Here is a 21338-nt window from a genome sequence, read left to right as displayed (position 1 = left end):
TCACTTGTAGGTGGTCACCATCTCCCTGTATGCTCATATGACCTCTTCTGTGTGCACATGTGAAGAGAGAAAGAATGAACTCTCTGTTGTCTCTTCTTATAAGGGCACCAATCCTATTGGATCAAGTCCCCACCCTTATGATCTCACTTAATCTTAATTACTTAATTACTTATGTCCTTACAGAACTCATTTCCAAATAGAGCTACACTGGAGGCTAGGTCTTCAATATATGAATTTTTAAGGAACACCAACATTCAGTCCATAATACGCCCTATTAGTTTGGAAGCACATGGGGGGCAGGTAATGAATGGAGTCTTGATCAAAGTGTGACTTCCCACTGACCCATTAGACTGCAGACCCACCTGGTGTTCATTTTCATGTTGCTAAATTGGGAACGACATTCTTGGTTATGTCAAGCATGTCATAGCCCCATAATGGGTCTTGGTTTGTGAGGTAAGAAATATCATACCAGGGAAAACTAAGGGGAAACCTTTGAAACTTCTCACCCTTACCCCCAGCCAAAACAGTGAATCAAAAACAATGTTGTATCCCAGAGAAGACAGTGGAGTGCGTCCCTTAAATATCTAAAAGATGCAAAGATGATAATCTCGATTTAATCCACCAGACTGGCCTCTGCAGAAGCCATATAGATCCTGCAGAATAACTGTAGACTACCTTGCTGTAATAGCCTCACTGCAGTAGTCATGCTGGGTGTAGTATTTTTGTTAGAACAGATGAATGTGGCTTCAGGTACATTATTTGTGGTCACTGATTTTGGTAAATAAATTCTTTTCCATCCCAGTGAGGAAAGAGGATCATGAACATTTGCATTCACATGAAGTGGATAACAAAACCTTACACCTAATGGAACTAGAAAAAGAAGAACAAACTAAACCAAAAGTTAGTAGAAGGAAAGAAACAATATAGATCAGAACAGAAGTAAATGAAATAGAGACTTAAAAAATAGAAAAGATTAATTTAACTCAGAGCTGATTTTTGAAAAGATAAAACTTAAAAAAAAATTTATTTATTTTTGGCTGCATTGGGTCTTCGTTGCTGTGTGCGGGCTTTCTCTAGTTGCGGCGAGTGGGGGCTACTCTTTGTTGCAGTGCCCGGACTTCTTGTTGCACTGGCTTCTCTTGTTGTGAAGCATGGGCTCTAGGCGTGTGGGCTTCAGTAGTTGTGGCACGTGGGCTCAGTAGTTGTGGCTCGCAGGCTCTAGAGCGCATGCTCAGTAGTTGTGGCACACGGGCTTAGTTGCTCTGCGGCATGTGGGATCTTCTTGGACCAGGGATCAAACCCGTATCCCATGCATTGGCAGGCAGATTCTTAACCACTGTGCCACCAGGGAAGTCCCGAAAAGATAAACAAAATTGATAATGCTTTTGCCAGACTCATCAAGAAAGCAATTAAAAATTAAATAAATAAAATCATAAATGAAAGAGGTTACAACTAACACCACAGAATTACATAAAAGATCACTACAAACAAATACATGCCAATAAAATGGACAATGTAGAAAGAATGGATAAATTCCTAGAAATGCACAATTTCCCAAGACTGAATCAGGAAGAAATAGAAAATATGAATAGACCAATTACCAGTAATGAAATTAAATTAGTAATATAAAAATCTCCAAACAAAAAAGTCCAGGACCAGACAGCTTCACAGATGAATTCTGCCAAACATTTAAAGAAATTCTGTCCTTCTCAGACTATACCAAAAAATTGAAGAGGAAGGAATGCTTCTGAACTTACTCTACAAAGCCAGCTTCACCCTGATACTAAAATCAGTCAAGGACACTGCAAAAAAGCAAAATTATAGGCCAATATCACAGAATGTAGATGCAAAAATCCTCAACAAAATATTAGCAAACCAAATTCAGCAATATGTTAAAAGTATCATGTACCTTGATATAGTGGGATTTATCCTAGGGATGCAAGGATGGCTCAGTATTTGTAAATCAATCAACATGATACACCACATTAACAAAAGGGAGGATAAAAATCACATGATCACTCCACAGATGAAGAAAAAGCATTTGACAAAATTCAATATCCATTTATGATAAAGATCTCTCAGCAAAGTGGGTACAGAGGGCATATACCTCAATATAATAAGGGCCATATATGACAAACCTATAGCCAACATCATATTCAATGGTGAAAAGCTGAAAGCATTTCCTCTAAGATCAGGAACAAGACAAGAATGTCCACTCTTGCCACTTTTATTCAACATAGTATTGGAAACCCTAGCCACAGCCATCAGAGAAGAAAAGGAAATAAAAGGAATCCAAATTGGAAAGGAAGAAGTAAAACTGTCACTGTTTGCAGATGACACAATACTATACATAGAAAATCCTAAAGATGTCACCAGAAAACTACTAGGACTAATCAATGAATTTGGTAAAGTTGCAGGATACAAAATTATTATACAGGAATCTGTTGCAATTTTATATACTAACAACAAACTATCAGAAAGAGAAGTTGAGGATATCAAAAAGGATAAAATGATATCAAAAAGGATAAAATGATATCAAATGGGATATCAAAAAGGATAAAATAAAAGGATAAAATAAAATGCCTAGGAATAAACCTACCTAATGAGGTAAAAGACCTGTACTCAGAAAACTATGACACTGATGAAAGAAATTGAAGATGACACAGACAGATAGAAAGATATACTGTGTTCATGGATTGGAGGAACTAGTACTGTTAAAATGACAATAATACCCCGGGCAATCTATAGATTTAATGCAAGCCCTATCAAAATACCAATGGCATTTTCACAAACTAGAACAAATAATTCTAAAATTTGTATGGAAACACAAAGACCCTGAACAGCCAAAACAATCTTGAGAAAGAAGAACAGAGCTGGAGGTATCATGCTCCCTGTCTTCAGACCATACTACAAAACTACAGTAATCAAAGCAGCATGGTACTGGCATAAAAACAGACAGATCAATGGAACAGGATAGAGAGCCCAGAAATAAACTCATACTTATATAGTCAATTAATCTATGTCAAAAGAGGCAAGAATATACAATGGGGAAAAGACAGCCTCTTCAATAAATGGCGATGGGGAAACTGGACAGTTTCATATGGAAGAATCAAACCAGACTACTTAAAAACAATGTGGCCATTTAAAAACTTGACATATAAAGTATGTATATATAAACAGAAAATTAGTTCAGAAAAACAATTTGTTTTCTACCTAAGTATGATGGATTACTCTCCCCAAATGGCCTGTGTACACTAGCTGTGGGTGTGATTGCTAAACAGTCAATGTATTTATTAAGTCATTTCTAGAAAACAGTCAATTTGGTGTGTTGGTGGTAGCATTGGATGGTGTGTTTCAACGAAAGAAACAGCTTTAATTTCCTGCAGTAGTTTGCCTACTACTAAGGCACATCTTTCTATAAGTAGGTCTCCTTGACATTTTAATTAATGATTAAAAAATAAGTACACAACGTTGTGAATGTACTTAATGGCACTGAACACTTAACATGGTGAAAATGGTAAATTTATGTTATGCATATTTTACGTGCCCCCCCCCGGAAATATTCCTATGGGTTAATTTACAAGTTAACAGAATTTTAGAGCTGGAATTTTCTCAGCTCATCTTTCAATGTCAACCCTGAAAGTGTTGAGGTTGACTATGAGAGGATGTGACATTTTGGCCTTAGCCAGTCTCTTCCTAGTCTTTCCTGTTTTGCAGGCGCTGCTGGTGTGTGTGTGTGTGCGCGCGCGCGCGCGCGCGCTCAAGGGAAGGTCTTCTCTATCCCTTGCCCACTCTGATGCTGGAGAGAGGGCAAGTCTGTCTGTCTGTCTCTGTCTCTCCCTCTCCCTCCGTGTTTTCTTGTGTGATTGGAGACCACTGAGTAGGCAGCCGGACTAGTCTTCCTCCTTCCTGGGGAAAGGTGCAATTTAAAGGTTCTGTCGCAGCAGGTTAAAAGATCCTGGATATTTTGGCCACTCCACTCTGCCGCCTTAGCCGGCAATCAGCGGACTGAGGGTGGGGCTGGAATGAAAAAGGTTTGGATCTCAATGACAGGAGATGAAAGTTGCAAAAACTCTGCCCAGGTTTCTGCTCTGGATCAACTTTCCAGGTTATATGATGAACAGGTCTTAGGACTCGCGGTGGTGCATCCTCCCTCTGACTCGTGCCTTGGTTCGCCGCTCCTGCTCAGCGCCCCTGCGCTCACAGTCCCCGCACCTGCCGGGCGCGCGCCCCACCAGCCCGGGGCTGGAGCCTCCGTCGCCGCTGTAGTTACCGCCGCCACGGGGCCTGCTCCACCAGGCACATGCGCACTGGCGACGCCGGGCCGGCGCCTTCAGTCTCCTCCTCCGCAGCCTCCGGGTTCCGCAGTCACTTCCTGCAGCTGTTTCCCTGTGGGTCCGGTTGGACTGACTTTTGACAGTCAGCCTTTAGCTGCGGAGGGGGCTCGGCGGGACCAGCGAGAAAGTTGCGGGGAGGGAGGCGGAGTTGAACCGGGCCGAGCGGAGTGCGTAGGACCGAGGGCGGCGGGCGTCCCGGGCAGACGCGGCGCCCAGACTCCCGGAGCGTTCTGGGGGTTCCGGTAAGTGCGGGCGATCGCGAGCCTCGGGGCATTTAGGACGAGCACAGGAGCGACGGGACTAGGAGTTCCTTTCCGGTGCGGTCTTTCCACCTGCCCTCCACGTGACAGACTTGCGCTGCTTTTATTTATCTGTTTGTTTATAAGCATTTCACGTGTACTGTTTGGATCATTTTAGGCGTGCAGCTGCCTTGGCCCTCGCGCTTGCCCCCGCCCCGTGGGAGACTGGGGATTCCATGTTTCGTGATGGCATCCTTATGGGATTGAGGTGCGTGTGTATGTGTATGTATGTGTGTGCGCGCTCGTGTGTATGCATGCACATTTTAAGAATGTAAGGTATATGTGGGCGATGCTGAAGTATATGTAGCTTTGATTCAAATAACGTGAAAGGTTCCCTGGGATTAGGAACCGTCATAGCTGAGCCTAGAGAACATTCGCCAATCCACCAAGGCCTCTTTTCCCCCAGATTCTTCCGTTCTTTTGGGTCTTCCTTATGTGATATACCTTACCTCAACTGATTATTTTTCTATTTTCCTCTCTCTCATTCCTTCTCGCTGCGTTCTGATGACCTTTGAATAACGCTCACCGTCTTTCCCTCGTTTCCAGAATTCCCAATTACAGACTTCCCTAGTTTGCTGAGGTGCCAGTAACCTGTTCCTTTATTGTGTTCCCTTTCCTAAGAAGATTTCTCCAAATGAGAAAGTGGTTGTCTTTAATACAGTAAGTGAAGAGTAGGCCCCAGTCCGATCATGAAAACTATGCTATATGATCATTCGTTTTCTTTAAATAGGGTACACTGAAGCTTTGATTTTCTTTATTGCCCCTCAACCCCTTCCAAACCGGGATATTAACCACCATAAATCCTTCCTTTATGCCACTTCAAGCATCAAATTGAATGGCTTTTATGATCCAAGGAATATTTTATTTACATCAGCTATCAAGTTAGTTTCTTTTAATCTAATGCAGTAGTTGAGCAGATCTGAGTCGCAAGTGCTTTGAGTCTCTTTATATTCCACCATTCCTGCTTTCACTGAAGGCTTCGTTTTAGTATTTCTTTTAGTTTTTTATTTTCCGCTATTTTTTTTTTTTTTTTTTGCAAGTATAGAAATACCTGATGTAATTGTCATGCACAGACGCTTTTGGGGGGAGTTGACATCGTTTCGATTGTTAAATATTACAAGAAAGAATTTTGGACTATCTAGCTATTCTTTAAACATTATAAAGGTAAGATGCAATAATGGGTAAGTCTGTACTTGGTGAGAATTTTTTCTTCAATTCAGGGGATTTTTATCAGGCCTTTATTTTGATGGAAGCCTGTAGACAACACTGGGGGAGACACATGCTGGTATTTCCTCAAGTGGGAGTAAACTTTCATAAAACAAGTCCAGACATGTCTAGGCATTTGGTAGCATTTGATTTTCTGTTTATATTGCTGATTTCCTTTATCCAGATGTTTTGACACCCTCCTCCACCATTTCTCTTCTGAGCTGACAGCTTGTCGTTGGCAATTTGGTATCAGTATGTCTCTGTACAGGTGGTATGTGTAGTTTTTTAATATTATGAATTATTATAATTAGGTAGTTGAACTTAAAAAAAGTGGTCTTTGTCTCCTTAGTTTCCCTTTTCAAAATATCTGTATCTGCTTTCTGAATGTCTTTGACTTAATTGAGAGAAATAATATGGTTATAGAGACCCTGACTTTTTAAATGTTCTAAATCTGTATTGCTTTTTAAAAAAATATTCTCAGAGAAATGGACAGCATACTTCTGCTTGAGAATAAAATAATATTGTTGTATTTCTAAATATTATGTTTAATGAGAAGTATTGTTAAGTACTATGACTAATAATTTATGTACTTTGTCCTTTACTATATTATTTTCCCATTGCACTGATGTCCTTTGCTGCCCCAAGACCCTGAATTTAGTATAAAAGCTGTTACTTGGTTGCAATTTCCATGTGTATATACTTATTAAATGTGGTAAAAGAGACTTTTAACTTTTCAAAATGTTCTTGGTTAATTTTAGTAAATCTATTATTGTCATAAAATGTACACATTTCTATTGCAGATGGAAAATTTCAGCAGCTTAAAATAGCCATATTGACCAAGAAAAGAGGTTTTAATAGTATTGAGAGTGAAAAGAATAGAGGAGTTTGAAATAAGGATTTTAATTTGGGTTAATTAGAATTGTGGGAACTCAAAGTGCATACTGTGGTTCATTTTGAGATACTCAGGGTTAGAAGTTGCCATCTGGGTGGGAGACCAGAGAAATCATAGATAAAATTGAAGTGGGATTGGAACATACTGGGTCTTTTCTGAGGGAAACAGAATAGAGACTATCAGTTATTTAATAAGAAGGGGAAAGCAAGTAGTCGAAAGACTGAGGAACTAGCATTATATTGGGGCTTGTGGTAGTGTGATTCAGTATGCCATTGGACATTTACTTGATACACTATTTCATGTAGGTAATTTACCTCTAGAGGGAGAGAAAATACTCTGATTTTATAGTGGACTCATGAATACCATCTAAGGCTATATGAGGTGGGGTCTTAAACTCAAGCTTACGGGGAGCAGGCAAGTAATATGAATATAGGCAGCAGGCTGAGTGCAGACTGAGGTGGCCTAGAGAAGGCAAGCTTGGCTACCCCGGGACAGTGCCTGTCAGCACTAACTAGCTAATTGTTGCCCATGTAGGACCATGGGCCAAGTATTGCCAGATCACCCTTTTATCAAGGGGAGCCACAAATCTTTTTTTTATTTTTAAATGTTGACTTTAATTCAATTTAAAAATGAAAGCAAAACAAAACACTGTATATTCCAAGCAGAGCGCATCTGTGGCTGCATGTGGCGTATAGGTTGTCTGCTTGCAGCCTCTGCTCTGAGGAGTCATTGGCTCAATTATTTAAATATTACTAGTTGATCAGAAGGTACACTTTTATTTATTTTTGTCACATGGTAACTCAGATTTTTTCCTAGAGTTCCGTGATATTTTAGCTAGTTCTAGAAGTGCTGGCAGTAATCTGAGCAGTGACACTCTTTACTTCATTCTTTTTGATATCATTTGGATAGAAAGACTAGTTTGCATGGAAAGGAGATATTTGCTAAGGTTCTTTGCTGGTGGTGGTGTTTTTTTTGTCTATGCATGATTATCGTCAGGAGTGTTTAAGTGTGCCTGAGGGAAGGGGTCTGGACTGGGTGACCTTTGATGTCCATTTCAGCCATGTGATTTTTAGATTTAATTAGCCACGGATGCAATACTGTTAATAATGTTCCTGGGCCAGAGGGACTGCATTTGGAGCTGTGCCAAGCAAAATCAAGCCAGATCTATAAAGCTGTTCTCAGTGGAAGAGCACTGTGTCAGTGTGGATTAACACACAGGGGCAGTCTGCTGGATGAGGTAAAAGGAAAGGAGTCCTAAAGATGGTTTGGAGAAGTAGAGGAAGGGGCAGATGGTGTGGTCAATTTACACGTCATATTGCAGAGGACACATTTTTAAGTATTTTTTTGCTGTTGATTCAGATTTGAAGACCCGACTTCTCGTCACCCACTGGATTATGCCCAAGTCTTTCCTACCCAATGATCCTCTTGCAACACGCTGGGCTTCCTCCGCCTAAGCGGCCCTCATCCTCTCCTCCTATGTCAGTGGCCGCCAGGTCTACAGGAACCTTGCCGCTTCCGCCGCAGAAGCCTTTTGGGCAGGAGGCTTCCTTGCCTCTGGCCGGGGAAGAAGAGTTACCTAAGGGAGGGGAGCAAGACACTGCCCTGGAGGAGCTATGTAAGCCCCTGTACTGCAAACTCTGCAATGTCACCTTGAACTCAGCACAGCAAGCCCAGGCTCATTATCAGGTAAGGGAAGAAGAGAAAACTCAGGCATTTAGTGGGAGAACATTTCAGGGCTCTGCCCAATTCAGAGTTGTCTCTGAAATGACCAGTTGTGCCTGGAATAATAAGATGGCTAAGTATTAGTTTGTTTGGCTAAAAACACAATGTTCCTACTTTAAAAAAAAGCATCACTTTTCATAGGATGGCATCTCTCTCAACCTCCTACACTTAGCTGTGTGGCATTTGATAGCTTACCAGTTGTTAAATGTAAATCGTCTATGCGCGTTTGAACCTGTGATCCTAAGGAGAACAGCTGTTTGAAACATGGTGTACCAAACTCAATCCAGTGTCAAAATTGTTTAGAAGAATTAGTTTTATAAATATTCTCTTCTAGCTAATATAGTTTGTATCAGTTCAGGGTATTCTCTGTCTATGAATCTTATGCTTTTCCTGGTGACCTCTGTCACTGCTAAGGAAAACACAGGTATCTTTCTGTAGCGAGAATAAAATGACATTGCAGTATTGAACCCTGTTCTTCATTTTTAATAATCATACTCTGACTCCTTTTAGCCTTTAGTATGAGCTGTTACTTATTTCTAAGATGTAAAGCTTCCACCTCCATGTAGAATAACTAGTGGAAAGGACAATTTTAAAGGGTGTTATTACCGAAGAACAAATGGAAAATTAAATTTTGGCTAGAAAGAGAGTACAGTATTTCTTTTTATTCTAGATTGTTTTCTGTATATAAAATTATATCCTTTTTTTGAGAAAAGAGCTCAAAGAAGCAATTGAGGCCAAATGCCATTGAATGAAAGTGTATCTTCGGGGTCATCATTGATTTGACTATTCTCTGCATGAATATCTAAAATAATAAGACAGTATGGTAGAAAGATGACTGTTACAAAGATGTTTCTTCTATTGTGCCTCTACAACTTTCTCCAACTTAAAGCTTTTATTTACTCTGTGTGCAGGTCTTTTTTGTTTTGTTTTGATCTTGAAGAGTGATAATTGTGTCACTTTGTGATTGTACATCAGAAACATTTTGGTGGTGAATTGTTTTCTCTGGGATTTAGGGGAAAACATGATATGTTACTTCTCTGGAGTTCCTGTTGTTTGGGTTTGTTTTGCCCTCTGGTGCAAAAAGTTGAGTTGATTATCACCCAGATCTTGACACATGTCATTATTGGTTCATAAAGGCCTCTTCTGGTTTTAGTTTACATTTTTTTCCTTTTCCCCAACCCCTACTCTCATTCTCTCTGTGTGCCACTCTCCACGACGATGGTTTGATACAGGGTCTTCCTTTGCCTGTTTTGCCATTCGGTTGGAGTCTGTTAGGATGGATGATCTGTCTCAAATCCAAGACACAGTGCTAATTTTTGTCTTCATTTGTTCCTGTGGAATATTCGGTTTTATGGCCTACGACTCACTATGAAAAATCAAGCCTGGGTTCTAAAGTTTTGATTTTTAGCTGTGTAAAGCCCCTAGTAAACCATTAACTTGGGAGCAAGCCCACTTGTGTGTCATACAAACATATAATTACTCTTTACAGAAGAGTTGTTTACTTTTATGAGGGAAGACGTTCGGGCAATGTGTAATTTTAATATGTGTGCATGGATTGTGCATACACCTCCTGCCTTTTTTTCTCCTAATATCACTTTGTGACTTTATAGACAGTGATGGATGCTTTTGGTTATACATGGAGAGAATTCAGTTTGAGCAGGGTCATTGGATTCTAAAGCTTAAACTAAACAAGAAAGAGAATCAACATTTATTTAGATTTTTTCTTTTCTTCTACATTTGTGTGTGTGTACGCTCTGAACTTTTTAGCTGATGAGTAATATATACTTAATTTCAGCTCCCTCAGTGATACATTGAATATATAAATTAGAAAATATAAGAAAATGGAAGTAAATTTTAGATAAATTTCTCAATAATCAGAATTTTTAAGTGGAAAAGTTGGAGGAAAGGACAGCCTGTCATAGAAACAATTTAAGCAGCCAAAAACTAAGGAAGGTTAGAGTAGAGAAGAAGCAAGCAGGTATCAAGAGAATGGAACCTAATGGAAAATGAAAAGTTTGGGTGTAATAAAAGCCTATTCCTAAGAGCTTAGAAGCAAAGATTTGAATGAAACCAATGTCACTGGTAATTCTTAAAGAAGAAGAAGTTTTCTGCAGAGGAACAAAGCAAAGCAGTTCGTGGATACAAGTAACAGAGCAATTTCATTAGGGTAGCATAGACAAAAGCTAATTTAGACGTGAAATCTGGATTTCAACGAGATAGAAATGTCAAGATGAGAGAGTGTGGATCAAAGAGTAAATCAGAATAATAAACAATCAGAACATGAACACAACCTAGAGGTGGATGAACCAACATAGAAGGAAAGCATAGAAATGTTAGCCTGAAAGATGCATCAGAGACTACACCAAGGGTACATGAATAGGCTGTGATTTTAAAAGGCTGCTAAAGACAGGAGTAAGACTAATGAGTAAGTCTTATTGCGAACCAGAAATAGGCAGAATGGCAATGATTGTAGACTAATAAAGCTAATGGCTGGTGAGATGGTGGGAGTAAAGTTTTGTTTCAACTCTAAACGCCTGCTTTGTAATTTTTAATACAGAGTGATACCAAGACTACAAATTCATTATTTCAATTATGTGTGAGATAAAAGGGGTCAGTGGTAGCTTATTTATAAGCTAGAAACACATTCATGTGAGGTAATAAATCACAGTTGATTACACTACTCAAAATGTTTTAGTTAGTTGATGCCATTGTTGAAATCTCAAAGTTTCAAATTGCCCAGGGTATTGTAAACAACCCTTAGTCTGGTTTGAGTGGTGTTACACTAGAGTCTGACTGTATCATGTTCCAGTAATCCAGGACACACAATGGAAACTGCTCAATAAATACTTCCCTTTAAGCTCACTGCGATCTTTCCCTGCCATCCTTGTGTTCTTAAGTTGGGGCTGCCTTAGCAATGACCCATGCGTATCAGTGATCATCACAGATTTAGTTTTATTCCCAGGACTTTTTAACCCAGTCAGCTTGCTTCAAAATACCCTTAGCTGTTGTTTAATTTTTAATGAGGGTGCATATTTTTGTGGTCTCAAAATTATGGTTTTAGTTATAATTTAAAGTAAAACCTTTGGAGGAAAAACATGTCTTCATTTTATTAAAATTCGTCTGCAGGCTTCAGGTTACTTAGGGTAAGCCTGTCATGGAGTAACATAACACTGTTTCAGCAGCATAAATGCCTAGAGGAAGAACTACTTTAGGATGGAAGGTCATTAACAGAAATTTAAAAAGCAAAAAGCATGGATAAATTTTGCCAAAGCATCTACATTTTAAAATAAAGTCAACCATTTTTTTTTGTAAATTCCTGTACTCTTTTGAAAAAGAACTAGTTACTCAAGGTAAATTTTAAAAATCTGTCATAAACATAGATTTCTATTTGTAATATTTAGTAGCTAAATAATAACCTATCATAGTAATCAGGTTAATTTGAAAGAGAAATAGGGACTTCCCTGGTGGCGCAGTAGTTAAGAATCCGCCTGCCAGTGCAGGGGACACAGGTTCGAGCCCTGGTCCTGGAAGATCCCACATTGCTGTGGAGCAACTAAGCCTGTGCGCCACAACTACTGAGCCTGTGCTCCAGAACCTGCAAGCCACAACTGCTGAGCCCGCGTGCCACAACTGCTGAAGCCTGCGTGCCTAGAGCCTGTGTTGTGCAACAAAGACAAGCCACTGCAATGAGAAGCCCGCGCACCTCAATGAAGAGTAGGCCCCACTCGCCACAACTAGAGAAAGCCCGCGCACAGCAACAAAGACCCAATGCAGCCAAAATATATAAAAAAAAAAGAAAGAAAGAGAGATAGAACACAGGAGGAAAAAGTAGCTCTAGAATTGTGATACTGAAAGTAGTGATCTTAATTCATAATACAGAGAATACATCTGATGTTATCCCCAAATTTAAAGTACTGATTTTGGCACATACATTTTCACATTGATCACCCAGCTTTGGATAGCATAATCTCTAATTTCAGCTAATTTTTATGTTTTCAAAAATTTCCTATCTGATTGTTTTTCATATGAGCTTGCAGTGTACTGAGAATGGTCAAAATACACTTCATCAGTGGATGAAGAAGCTCTTTGTGATCCTGTTAGCTGGATCTCACCGCCTTTCCGTCTCCCAAACTGAATCCATCCTCATTTCTTTGTATTTCAGAAGAATAGATATCCCTTCTTCTGTACAAGGCTGATTCCTCATCCTGTACTCTGGATTTCATCACCTGTCGTCTCTTCTTTACCTTAGTCAAATTAAAAACATGCTCAGGTTTTTTTCCCCATGTAAATAAAAATAGCAACAACAACCTTCCCTTTCTTTTTAATTCTTCTTGTTAGCAACCTTTCTTTTCTTCTCTCCTGTCCTTAGAGTTCTGCTGGGTATACTTGTCCTCTTCAGGTCTTCATTTCCCAGCCCACCATACTCTGGTTTCCATGCCAATATTCTCATGAAATGGTCTTTTCAAGGTCATCCGTGATTTTACAGGCCAGATCTAGCTTTCTCACTTGACCTCTTTGTAGCATTTGCACTGGTAACAGCTTTCTCCTTAAAACATTAAAAGATATTTTTCGCAAAATAATGCCTATAGAACAAAGTACTTATAATGAAAAGCAGTAATCACCTGTTCACCCTTCCTTATCCATCCCCTACCTTTTCTTTCTTCTCCATTCTTCTTTCTACCTCCCATCTTGGGTTGGCTGTAGTTTTATTTTGACACTATCAAGGTTTATCACATTTCTGTTTATTCTATAATCAAATTAAGTTTCCCATGCTTCATATTTGCAGGTTGATTCCGACCTTTGAAAATTGATATTTAGCTTTTGCATTATTAACAGTAGGGAAATATTCACTGCAAAGCTGTTTCTTTCTCTTTGTTTCCAATGTCATGATTCTATGCTACTTAAAAGAGGTGTTCAGATCGGTAGCCCTTTCTTTTAAGTCACCAGTTACTCAAAATCATGTCCATTTTAGTTTGCTTCATATGTGGATTATAACTTTGAAATAGCTTTTTGTTTTTCTTTGAGTTTCTCACACTTTTAAAAAATATACAGAGAAGAATCTTATGCCTTAAAAAAATCTACTAGTTTCTTAATCTTTCTGTTTATTGTTTACAGTCCGTTTCACTTATCTTCATGAAACCCACTGATTTCCTGTTCTAATTTGGACTAGATATTTTACATTTGGATCATGACTTCATTGTGTAGATTTTTGTATTCCCTATAGTTTTTCATTGCTTTTCTTTTCTCCTTTCTTTTTCTTACATAATGTATTTTTATCATATCCTCATTTTCCCTTCCAGCTCTTGATCACTCTGTCTATTGTGTGGGATCCTTCCCCCTGCCCCGTCTTCTGGATCCCTCTATCTTCTTGCTCCAGTCTCAACTGGTTGCCCTCTGGCTTTGCTGCACAGCTGTTAATTTTGAACTTCTCTTCATTACTCTATGGCTTAGGCTACTATTTCTAAATATACATGTTTTCTTTTCTTTTTTTAATCTTGTTTTGTTGGAGTACATCTTCACCTTACTTGAAGGAAGAAAGGATAAATATAAATTTATATTACAACACATCTCTCTCTTTAAAGTGAGGGAGGGACTTCCCTCGAGGTCCACTGGTTAAGACTTCACCTTCCAATGCAGGGGGTGTGGGTTTGATCCCTGGTTGGGTAGCTAAGATCCCACATGCCTTGTGGCCAAAAAACCAAAACATAAAACAGAAACAGTACTGTAACAAGTTCAATAAAGACTTTAAAAATGGTCCACATCAAAAAAAATCTTCAAAAAAAAATAAAATAAAAAAGTGATGGAGTGATGAATGGGAAATAAATTTTTCTGAGCCTTTGTGTTTCTAAAAATGTCTGTATTATATCTTCATATTTGACAGTTCAGTTCCAGGCTGAAAATTATTTTCCTAAGCATGTTAAAGGCTATACTGCATTTTTTTGTGTTTGTGTGTGTTTTGTTTTGTTTTTTGTCTTCCTAGTGTTGCTGAAGAGAAATCTTATTCAGATTCTTATTCTCTTGTGGGTGACCCACTTTAACTTGGACGTTTTTTTTCTGGAAGTTTTTAGGCTTTCCTTTTTATCCTTGGTATCTGAAATTTCACAATGATAGATGTGTCTAGGTCTGGGTCTTTATTCATTTGTCACTGTCAGCACTAGTGGATCCTTTCAGTTTGCATACTCCTGTTTCTCTTGAACTCTGGGGAATTTTCTTTGGTACTATTTCCTTGATAATATTCTTCTCTATATTTTCTGTCTTTTTTTTTTTCCCGGTAATTCTGTTAGCTCTATCTTGGATTAGCTGGATTGATTCTTCATACTTCTTATCTCTTCTCTCTTATTTCTTTAATTTCTGAGAGATATTCTTAAATTCTAATGCTATGTTGAATTTTTTTTTATTTTGACAATCATATCTTTAATTTTTAAGGATCTTTTGATTTCTTATTATTTTCTTTTCTAGCATCTGTTTTATAGGATATTAGTTAAGAACATGAAATCATGGACTTTGGGGTTAAGCTAGTGTTCAAGTTGTAGTCTTACTACTTACTAGATGTATGATATTGGAAATATTTCCTCATTTCTCTATGCCTCATGAAGATGATGATGATAATGATGATACTTATAATACCTGCAAGTTAGTATGTTTAAGGCATTTAGAACAGTTCCTGGTACCTGAGTTAGTCTTTAATTGTGTTTAGTTGTCCTAAGGTGCAGTGGAGCATGTTGGTATGGGCTCTGGAACAAGCGTATTCCCAGCTCTGGCATTTACTTATGGCTTTGGGCAAGTTTTATTTTATTTTATTAACTTTTTAATTTGAGTAACTTTTAACTTACAAAACACTTCTAAAAAATTTCTGAATGCACCTCATCAGATTCTCCAAATTTAATATTTTATGTAACTGCAGTGTAATTAGCAAAATCAGGAAATCAACACTGATAACAACAATATTATCTAATCCACAGACTGTTTACATTTCACCAATTGTCTACTAATGTACTTTTTCTGATTCCAGGATCCAATCCAGGATAAAATTTTGCATGTAGTTGTTATGTATTCTTTAATCTGGATGGGTTAAGTTTTCCTGTGCTTTTTACCATCTTGCAATTTTTGAAGAGTTGTTTTGTAGAATGTCCCAATTTGGGTTTGTTTGTTGTTTTCTCATGCTTAAATTCAGGTTATGTGGTTTTTTGGACAGGAATACCATAGAACCAAGGTTGTGTCCTTCCCAGTTCCTCATTTTGGGAAGGACATGATGTGAATATTTTGCATCACTGGTGCTGATAACTTTGATCACTGGTTAATGTGGTGCCTGCCAGGGTTCTCCTTTGTAAAGTTATTATTTTTCTTCTCATGTTTAATAAGTATCATATGAGGGGATACTTTGAGACTACGTGAATATTTCTCATTATATTTTTACTCAGTGATTTTAGCATCTATTGATGATTCTTCCCTGCAACGATTATTACTGTGGTGTTTGCCAAATGGTGATTTTTCTGTTTTAATCATTCTTTCTACATTTATAGTTAGAATTTTACTTTAAAGAAGAACTTTTTTCTTCTTAATTAGTTAATTAATTAATGAATATCACTATGGATTATGGATTCTTATTTTATTCCAGGGATATAAACACTTACTGTAATTTATTTTGATGTTTTAACTGTCTCACATTTGACCAGTGTGTGTGTCCCTTCAGGCTGCTGCTTATGTTCTTTTGATATGTCTCCATAATTTTTTGCATAGTTCCTTACTTTCTGACAATACAAAATATTCCAGTATTTTGTTGTACTTCCCCATGCCAACCATTTCTTCAAGGAGCCAGGTTTCTTTTATTGGAGAATGGTATTTAGAAACCAAAATCTAAGTGTTAGGTGTGCCCTTTGGTACTGGAGTGTCATTGCTTCTAGATCTTCTAATGACAGAGCTAGTAATATATATGTATGTATACATACATTTGTATTTATCTATACGTACACATATTGAAAACTGAGTTCAGGCTGATGCTTAAAATTTCAATACAACATGACAGTGTTCATTCCAGCTTTCCACCTTATCTTAATGTTTAACTCCTTTCTTTGATAGTGAGAAACCTGGACTTTCATTATTCACAACACAGACACACACTCATTCACTCACAGTACACATAAAGTAGTTCAGGGATTGATAATCTATGTCCTTTTGAAAAACAAGCCTACTAATGAGAAGAAAATATTTGTGCATTGTTCTTTTTGTCTTTAGCATTACAGTGTGTAGTTAAAATACTGTTTTACAAAGTTACTTAGTTTACAAAGGTGCTACCTGCTAGGTTTGTCCTTTGTAAAGTTACTGGTTTTCTTTTTGTGCTTAGTAAGTATCATGGGGGAGATACTTTGAGACTATGTGAATATGTGAATAGTTTTTTTCTTCCCTCTGCCTTCAGTGCGGTTATGGTATTTATTTTTTCATATAGTTAGGCTTATTTCTGTTTGTATGTATTTCATTTCGGGTCTTCCCCAATTCTTGTTGGCTTTGATTCTTTTTCTAAGTCTGTAAAATGTTAACATAGTTCTAAAAGTCAGAATCATACATAAAGGTATATTTAGAAAAGTGTCACACCATACCATCCTTTGTAGTCCATTTTCATTTTCTTATTGTTTATACTATTTAAAATGATTTTACCAGCCTGTTTGGTTATTTAATGTTTTAATGTCTGGTTTGTCAGTTTTTAATGGTATCCCGACAGTTGCCTATTGCAGAATCAATAGCTTATTCTACTTTCCTCTTTCCTTTTTCTTCCCATTTTTTGTTGCATTATTTCCATTGTATCATAATGTATGATATTTGAACATTGATCTTTCACCCTCATCTTCACCTTTTATTTAGTCTTTGAAACAATTAGACATATGAAAATACTTACCATCAGCCTTTTTGCTGAAGTTTTCCCAGTCATTTCTTTGTTGAATGAAGCTCTAATAGGTTTCTGAAGAGTGACTTTTAAGTATTGAATTCCTAAGGTCTTATATATTTAAAACTGTTTTTCTATAGTCTTGACACTTGATATAGGAAGAGTTGGCTGGACATAAAATCCTTGTTTCACACTTTATTTTTTAAAAAATGCTGCTCCATTATTGCCTTGTTTTGCATATTGTGGATGCCATTCTAATTCTTTTGCCTTTGTAAGTTATTTGATCTTTTTGCCTGGAGAGCTTGAGGACTTTTTTCTTTTTCTTTGAAGTCTCATACCTTTTAAAAGATCTACCCCAGATTTGACTGTTCTGGGTCAATTTTCCCAGATACCTAGTATGCATTTTCAGTATGTAGATTCAGATCTTCATTTACTTTTGGACAATTTTAGACAATTTTGGACAATTATAGTTTCAAATATTAGTTTTTCTTTTTTTTTTTTGGCCATGCTGAGTGGCATGTGGGATCTTAGTTCCCCACCCAGGGACTGAACCTGCACCCCCGGCACTGGAAGTGTGGAGTCTTAACCACTGGACCGCCAGGGAAGTCCCTCAAATATTAGTTCTGTTTGATTGTTTTGCTTTTCTTCTTCAGGGACTCCAGTTTTACATAAGTTATTCCTTCTTTACTTGTCTTCATTTCCATTGCTTCCTCTCTGACCCATTAAAATTTTTTCTTTGTATCATTTTTATTTTCTTGACTGCTTTTCTGTCTTTCTTCAATGCCTCTTATTACATTTTCGTTTGAGTCTATTCTTTGACACTTGTATTTACTCCTCATTTTTGGCATAATTATCTTTTTCTTTCCTGGGTTTAATTTTCCTTCTTTTCATTTCTCATTACGTTTTGCCCATTTTTCTTTGTACATTTTGAATTCCTGATTCAAGGTGATTTTTTATATCCTCAAAGTTTTGTTTGAATACTGTATTTAATTCAGTTTGGAGTGTTGTTTTCTTCTGTTTTTTTTTTTTTTTTTTTGTGGTACGCGGGCCTCTCACTGTTGTGGCCTCTCCCGTTGTGGAGCACAGGCTCCGGATGTGCAGGCTCAGCGGCCATGGCTCACGGGCCCAGCTGCTTCGCGGCATGTGGGATCTTCCCAGACCTGGGCACAAACCCATGTCCCCTGCATCGGCAGGCGGACTCTCAACCACTGCGCCACCAGGGAAGCCCTGTTTTTTTTTTTTTGAGGGGTGGTTCATTTGCTGAGATGTATTGCTTTTTTTGGTAGTAACTTTGTATAGAATTGATTTGTTTTTGTCTATTCATTATGTGGATTTTGGGTAGTTTATGAGATTCTTAATTCAATGGCAACCTCTTCTATCACTGTATCAAAGTCCAGTTCTTTAATAATTTGTGAGGTGTTTTTTTTTTTTTTTTTTTTACGGTGGTCAGGAGAGTGTTTGCATGTCCTCTGATTTTTGCTTTGTTCTGTTTTGTCCTGAAGGACGCTAACTTTTCCTGTTTTGCTTCTTTTCCCTTTCACCTGCCAGTTGCCAAAGGGTGCCTCTCCCTTCCTTTTTGCCTTTTTTCTCCTCTAGAAGCCACTTTGAAGATAACCACTTCAGATCATGTGTACATTTAAGTCCCTCTCCAGCAGTCAGTGACTGGAACATGTTTTAGTATTTATAAAATTAAGGGATTTACTTTTTCTGGTAGTGGTTATAAAGCAATTTTAGGCCTGCTGCTAGCTTCCTCTTTTCTCTGTCCTTCAGTTTTTGCTGGACTGCTCTTACTTACTGTGAAGGCTTGTGGCAGGAGCATGAGTGATTACTCACTGGGATTTGATGTTTTTTCTTTTTCACTTACAGTTATTTTGGAGTCTGGACATTCTGTGGCTTCTAGTTGTATGGAGGACATGGTTTTTGTGCAGTTTTATTTGTTTTTCTTATTGTTCTATATTGTTCATAGAGGATATATGTAGAATTGCAAATCTGGGCAGCCTCTACCTAGCTATCTGAAAGCTCTTGGGCAAATTTTTAACTCTCTGAACTTAGTTTCCTCATATGTAAAATAGGGATAATAATTATACCTACTTGATAGGGATTTTGTGAAGGTTAAATGAGATAATATTTATGAAGTGTTTATAATACTGCCTGTAACATAAGTGCTCAAAATTGTTAATTGCCATTATTATCATTATGTATGGATGCAATATCTGCTCGAATACTACTGTGGATACTGCTTTGGAAATAAAATGCTTGGCACTATCTGAAGTTGATCCCTCCTGTAGTCCTGGGTACCTCATCTTCTTCTGCCTTTTTATGGACTGTGCTTCTATAGCTATGCTTTAGCTCCTGCATCATCTGTTCTTTTGTTTTTATTGACTTCCTCCTGTTGTCATGCAAAGAAGCCTAAGCCATCTTAAAAAAAATCTTCTGTTGACCCATTTCCCCTTCTAACTCTGTACCCTATTTCTCTGCTCCCTGTCATGGTAGAACTCTTCTATATAGCTGCCTATATGGGTTGTCTCCATTTTCACATCTCCCATTCTCTCTCTAAGCCACTTCATATGACCTTTTATCCCCTGCTCCTCTACTGAAGTGGTTCTTACCAAAGTTATTCTTGACCTGTGTCTTTTCAAATCCAAGTATTACTTCTCTGTCCTGACCTGGTGAACCACTCCTTTTTTTGTTATTGGTGTTTTAAAATCATTTTCAAGTCCCTCAGACATAAAAAGTATTTAAAATAATATAATGAACATGTGTATTTGCCATCTAGCTTCAAGAGTGAAAATTATCAATTCAATTGAAGCTGTGTCCTTTCCCAACAGTAGATGCTCCTATGCTCCCAGATGTAGCCACTATACTAAGTTGGTATTTATTGTTCATGCCCCCCACTTTTTTGTACTTTTGCTACATATGTATCTTCCTATAAAAAAATGTAGTGGTTTTCATATTTTAACCCCCAGATTAAAATGATTACTCTTACATATCTTCTTTTCCAACATGTTCTTTTTATTCAGCATTTTGTTATGAGAATCATTTATGTTGACACGCATGGCCTAAGATGTGTACTTTCACTACAGTATAGTGTTACATTGTATGAACAGTTTATCCATTATCCTGTAGTTGGACACTTAAGTTGTTTCCACTTTTCAGTGGTTACAAACCGTCAAGTTGTTTCCACTTTTCAGTGGTTACAAACCGTCCTTCTGGGAACATTTATTATAGATACCTCCTTATATGTGTGTTTCTGTTTTGTAATACCTGGAAGTAAAAGTTCCTGGGTTAATAGTGTATATACCTAGATTCTTCTTTTGAAACACCTTGTTCTAGACTTCCACAATGCCACACTTCGCTGGTTTTCATTTTACTTCAAAACCAGGCATTCTCAATCTCATTTTTCTGGATCCTCATTCTCTACTGCACTATATTGTATCATCCTAGGGCTTTGTCTTTGGCTCTCTTCTCTGTCTTCACACTTCCCATGATATTTATCAAATGTGATCCAGTCATGTAACTGCTTTGCTTAAAGTCATTCAGAGGCCCCCCTACTGCCTCTAAAGTCTGAGTTCTGTATCATGGACAAAACCATGAATAATTAGCTCCCTGTGTATATCAATTCCTACCTCTTTTCCAAAGGATCCTGAAGACCATCTCTCCAGCAGACTGGGCCTTTGCTCACACTATTTCCTCTTTCCCAATTTTCTTTCCCCTCACTCCTTACCTGCCTAGTAAACTTGCTCATTTTAAAAGATAACTCACACGTCCCCTTTTCAGGGAAGCTTTCCCGGACACACTCAGGCAGAAGTAAGCCATTCCTTCTCTGTGTTCTCCTAAGCAGTTTGTTCCTTATCTCCACTATAATAGTGATTCATTTATCCAACAAATATTTACTGATTGCCTGCTATATGTTAGAAACTGTTCTAGAAATTGGAGCTATACAAGACAGACAAGGCCCTTATTTTCAAGGAGTCTACATTCCAGAGGGTAGGAAAGAGAAA

General features: G+C 37.9%; 1 protein-coding gene across 6 annotated transcripts in view; it reads left to right on the top strand.

The window, feature by feature from the left end:
- The first annotated feature begins 3740 nt into the window (after positions 1-3740).
- ZMAT3 (zinc finger matrin-type 3) overlaps positions 3741-21338 on the top strand; it is a 32697-nt gene continuing 15099 nt past the window's right edge. For 2 of the 6 annotated variants that reach the window (XM_033429491.2, XM_033429487.2), the window contains exons 1-2: positions 4755-4844; positions 8094-8420. In XM_033429491.2, coding sequence (XP_033285382.1) covers positions 8151-8420 — 270 coding nt within the window. In that variant the 5' untranslated portion in view covers positions 4755-4844; positions 8094-8150. Of the gene's footprint in view, positions 4580-4754; positions 4845-8093; positions 8421-21338 lie in introns of those variants that run through there. The other 4 variants (XM_033429492.2, XR_004483630.2, XR_004483629.2 and 1 more) reach the window with 4 other exon arrangements.

Source organism: Orcinus orca, chromosome 5 (assembly GCF_937001465.1).
Source record: "Orcinus orca chromosome 5, mOrcOrc1.1, whole genome shotgun sequence".
NCBI classification, from domain to species: Eukaryota; Metazoa; Chordata; class Mammalia; order Artiodactyla; family Delphinidae; genus Orcinus; species Orcinus orca.
The sequence above is the reverse complement of the archived record's forward strand: the minus strand, read 5'-3'. Positions and strand labels throughout refer to the sequence as shown.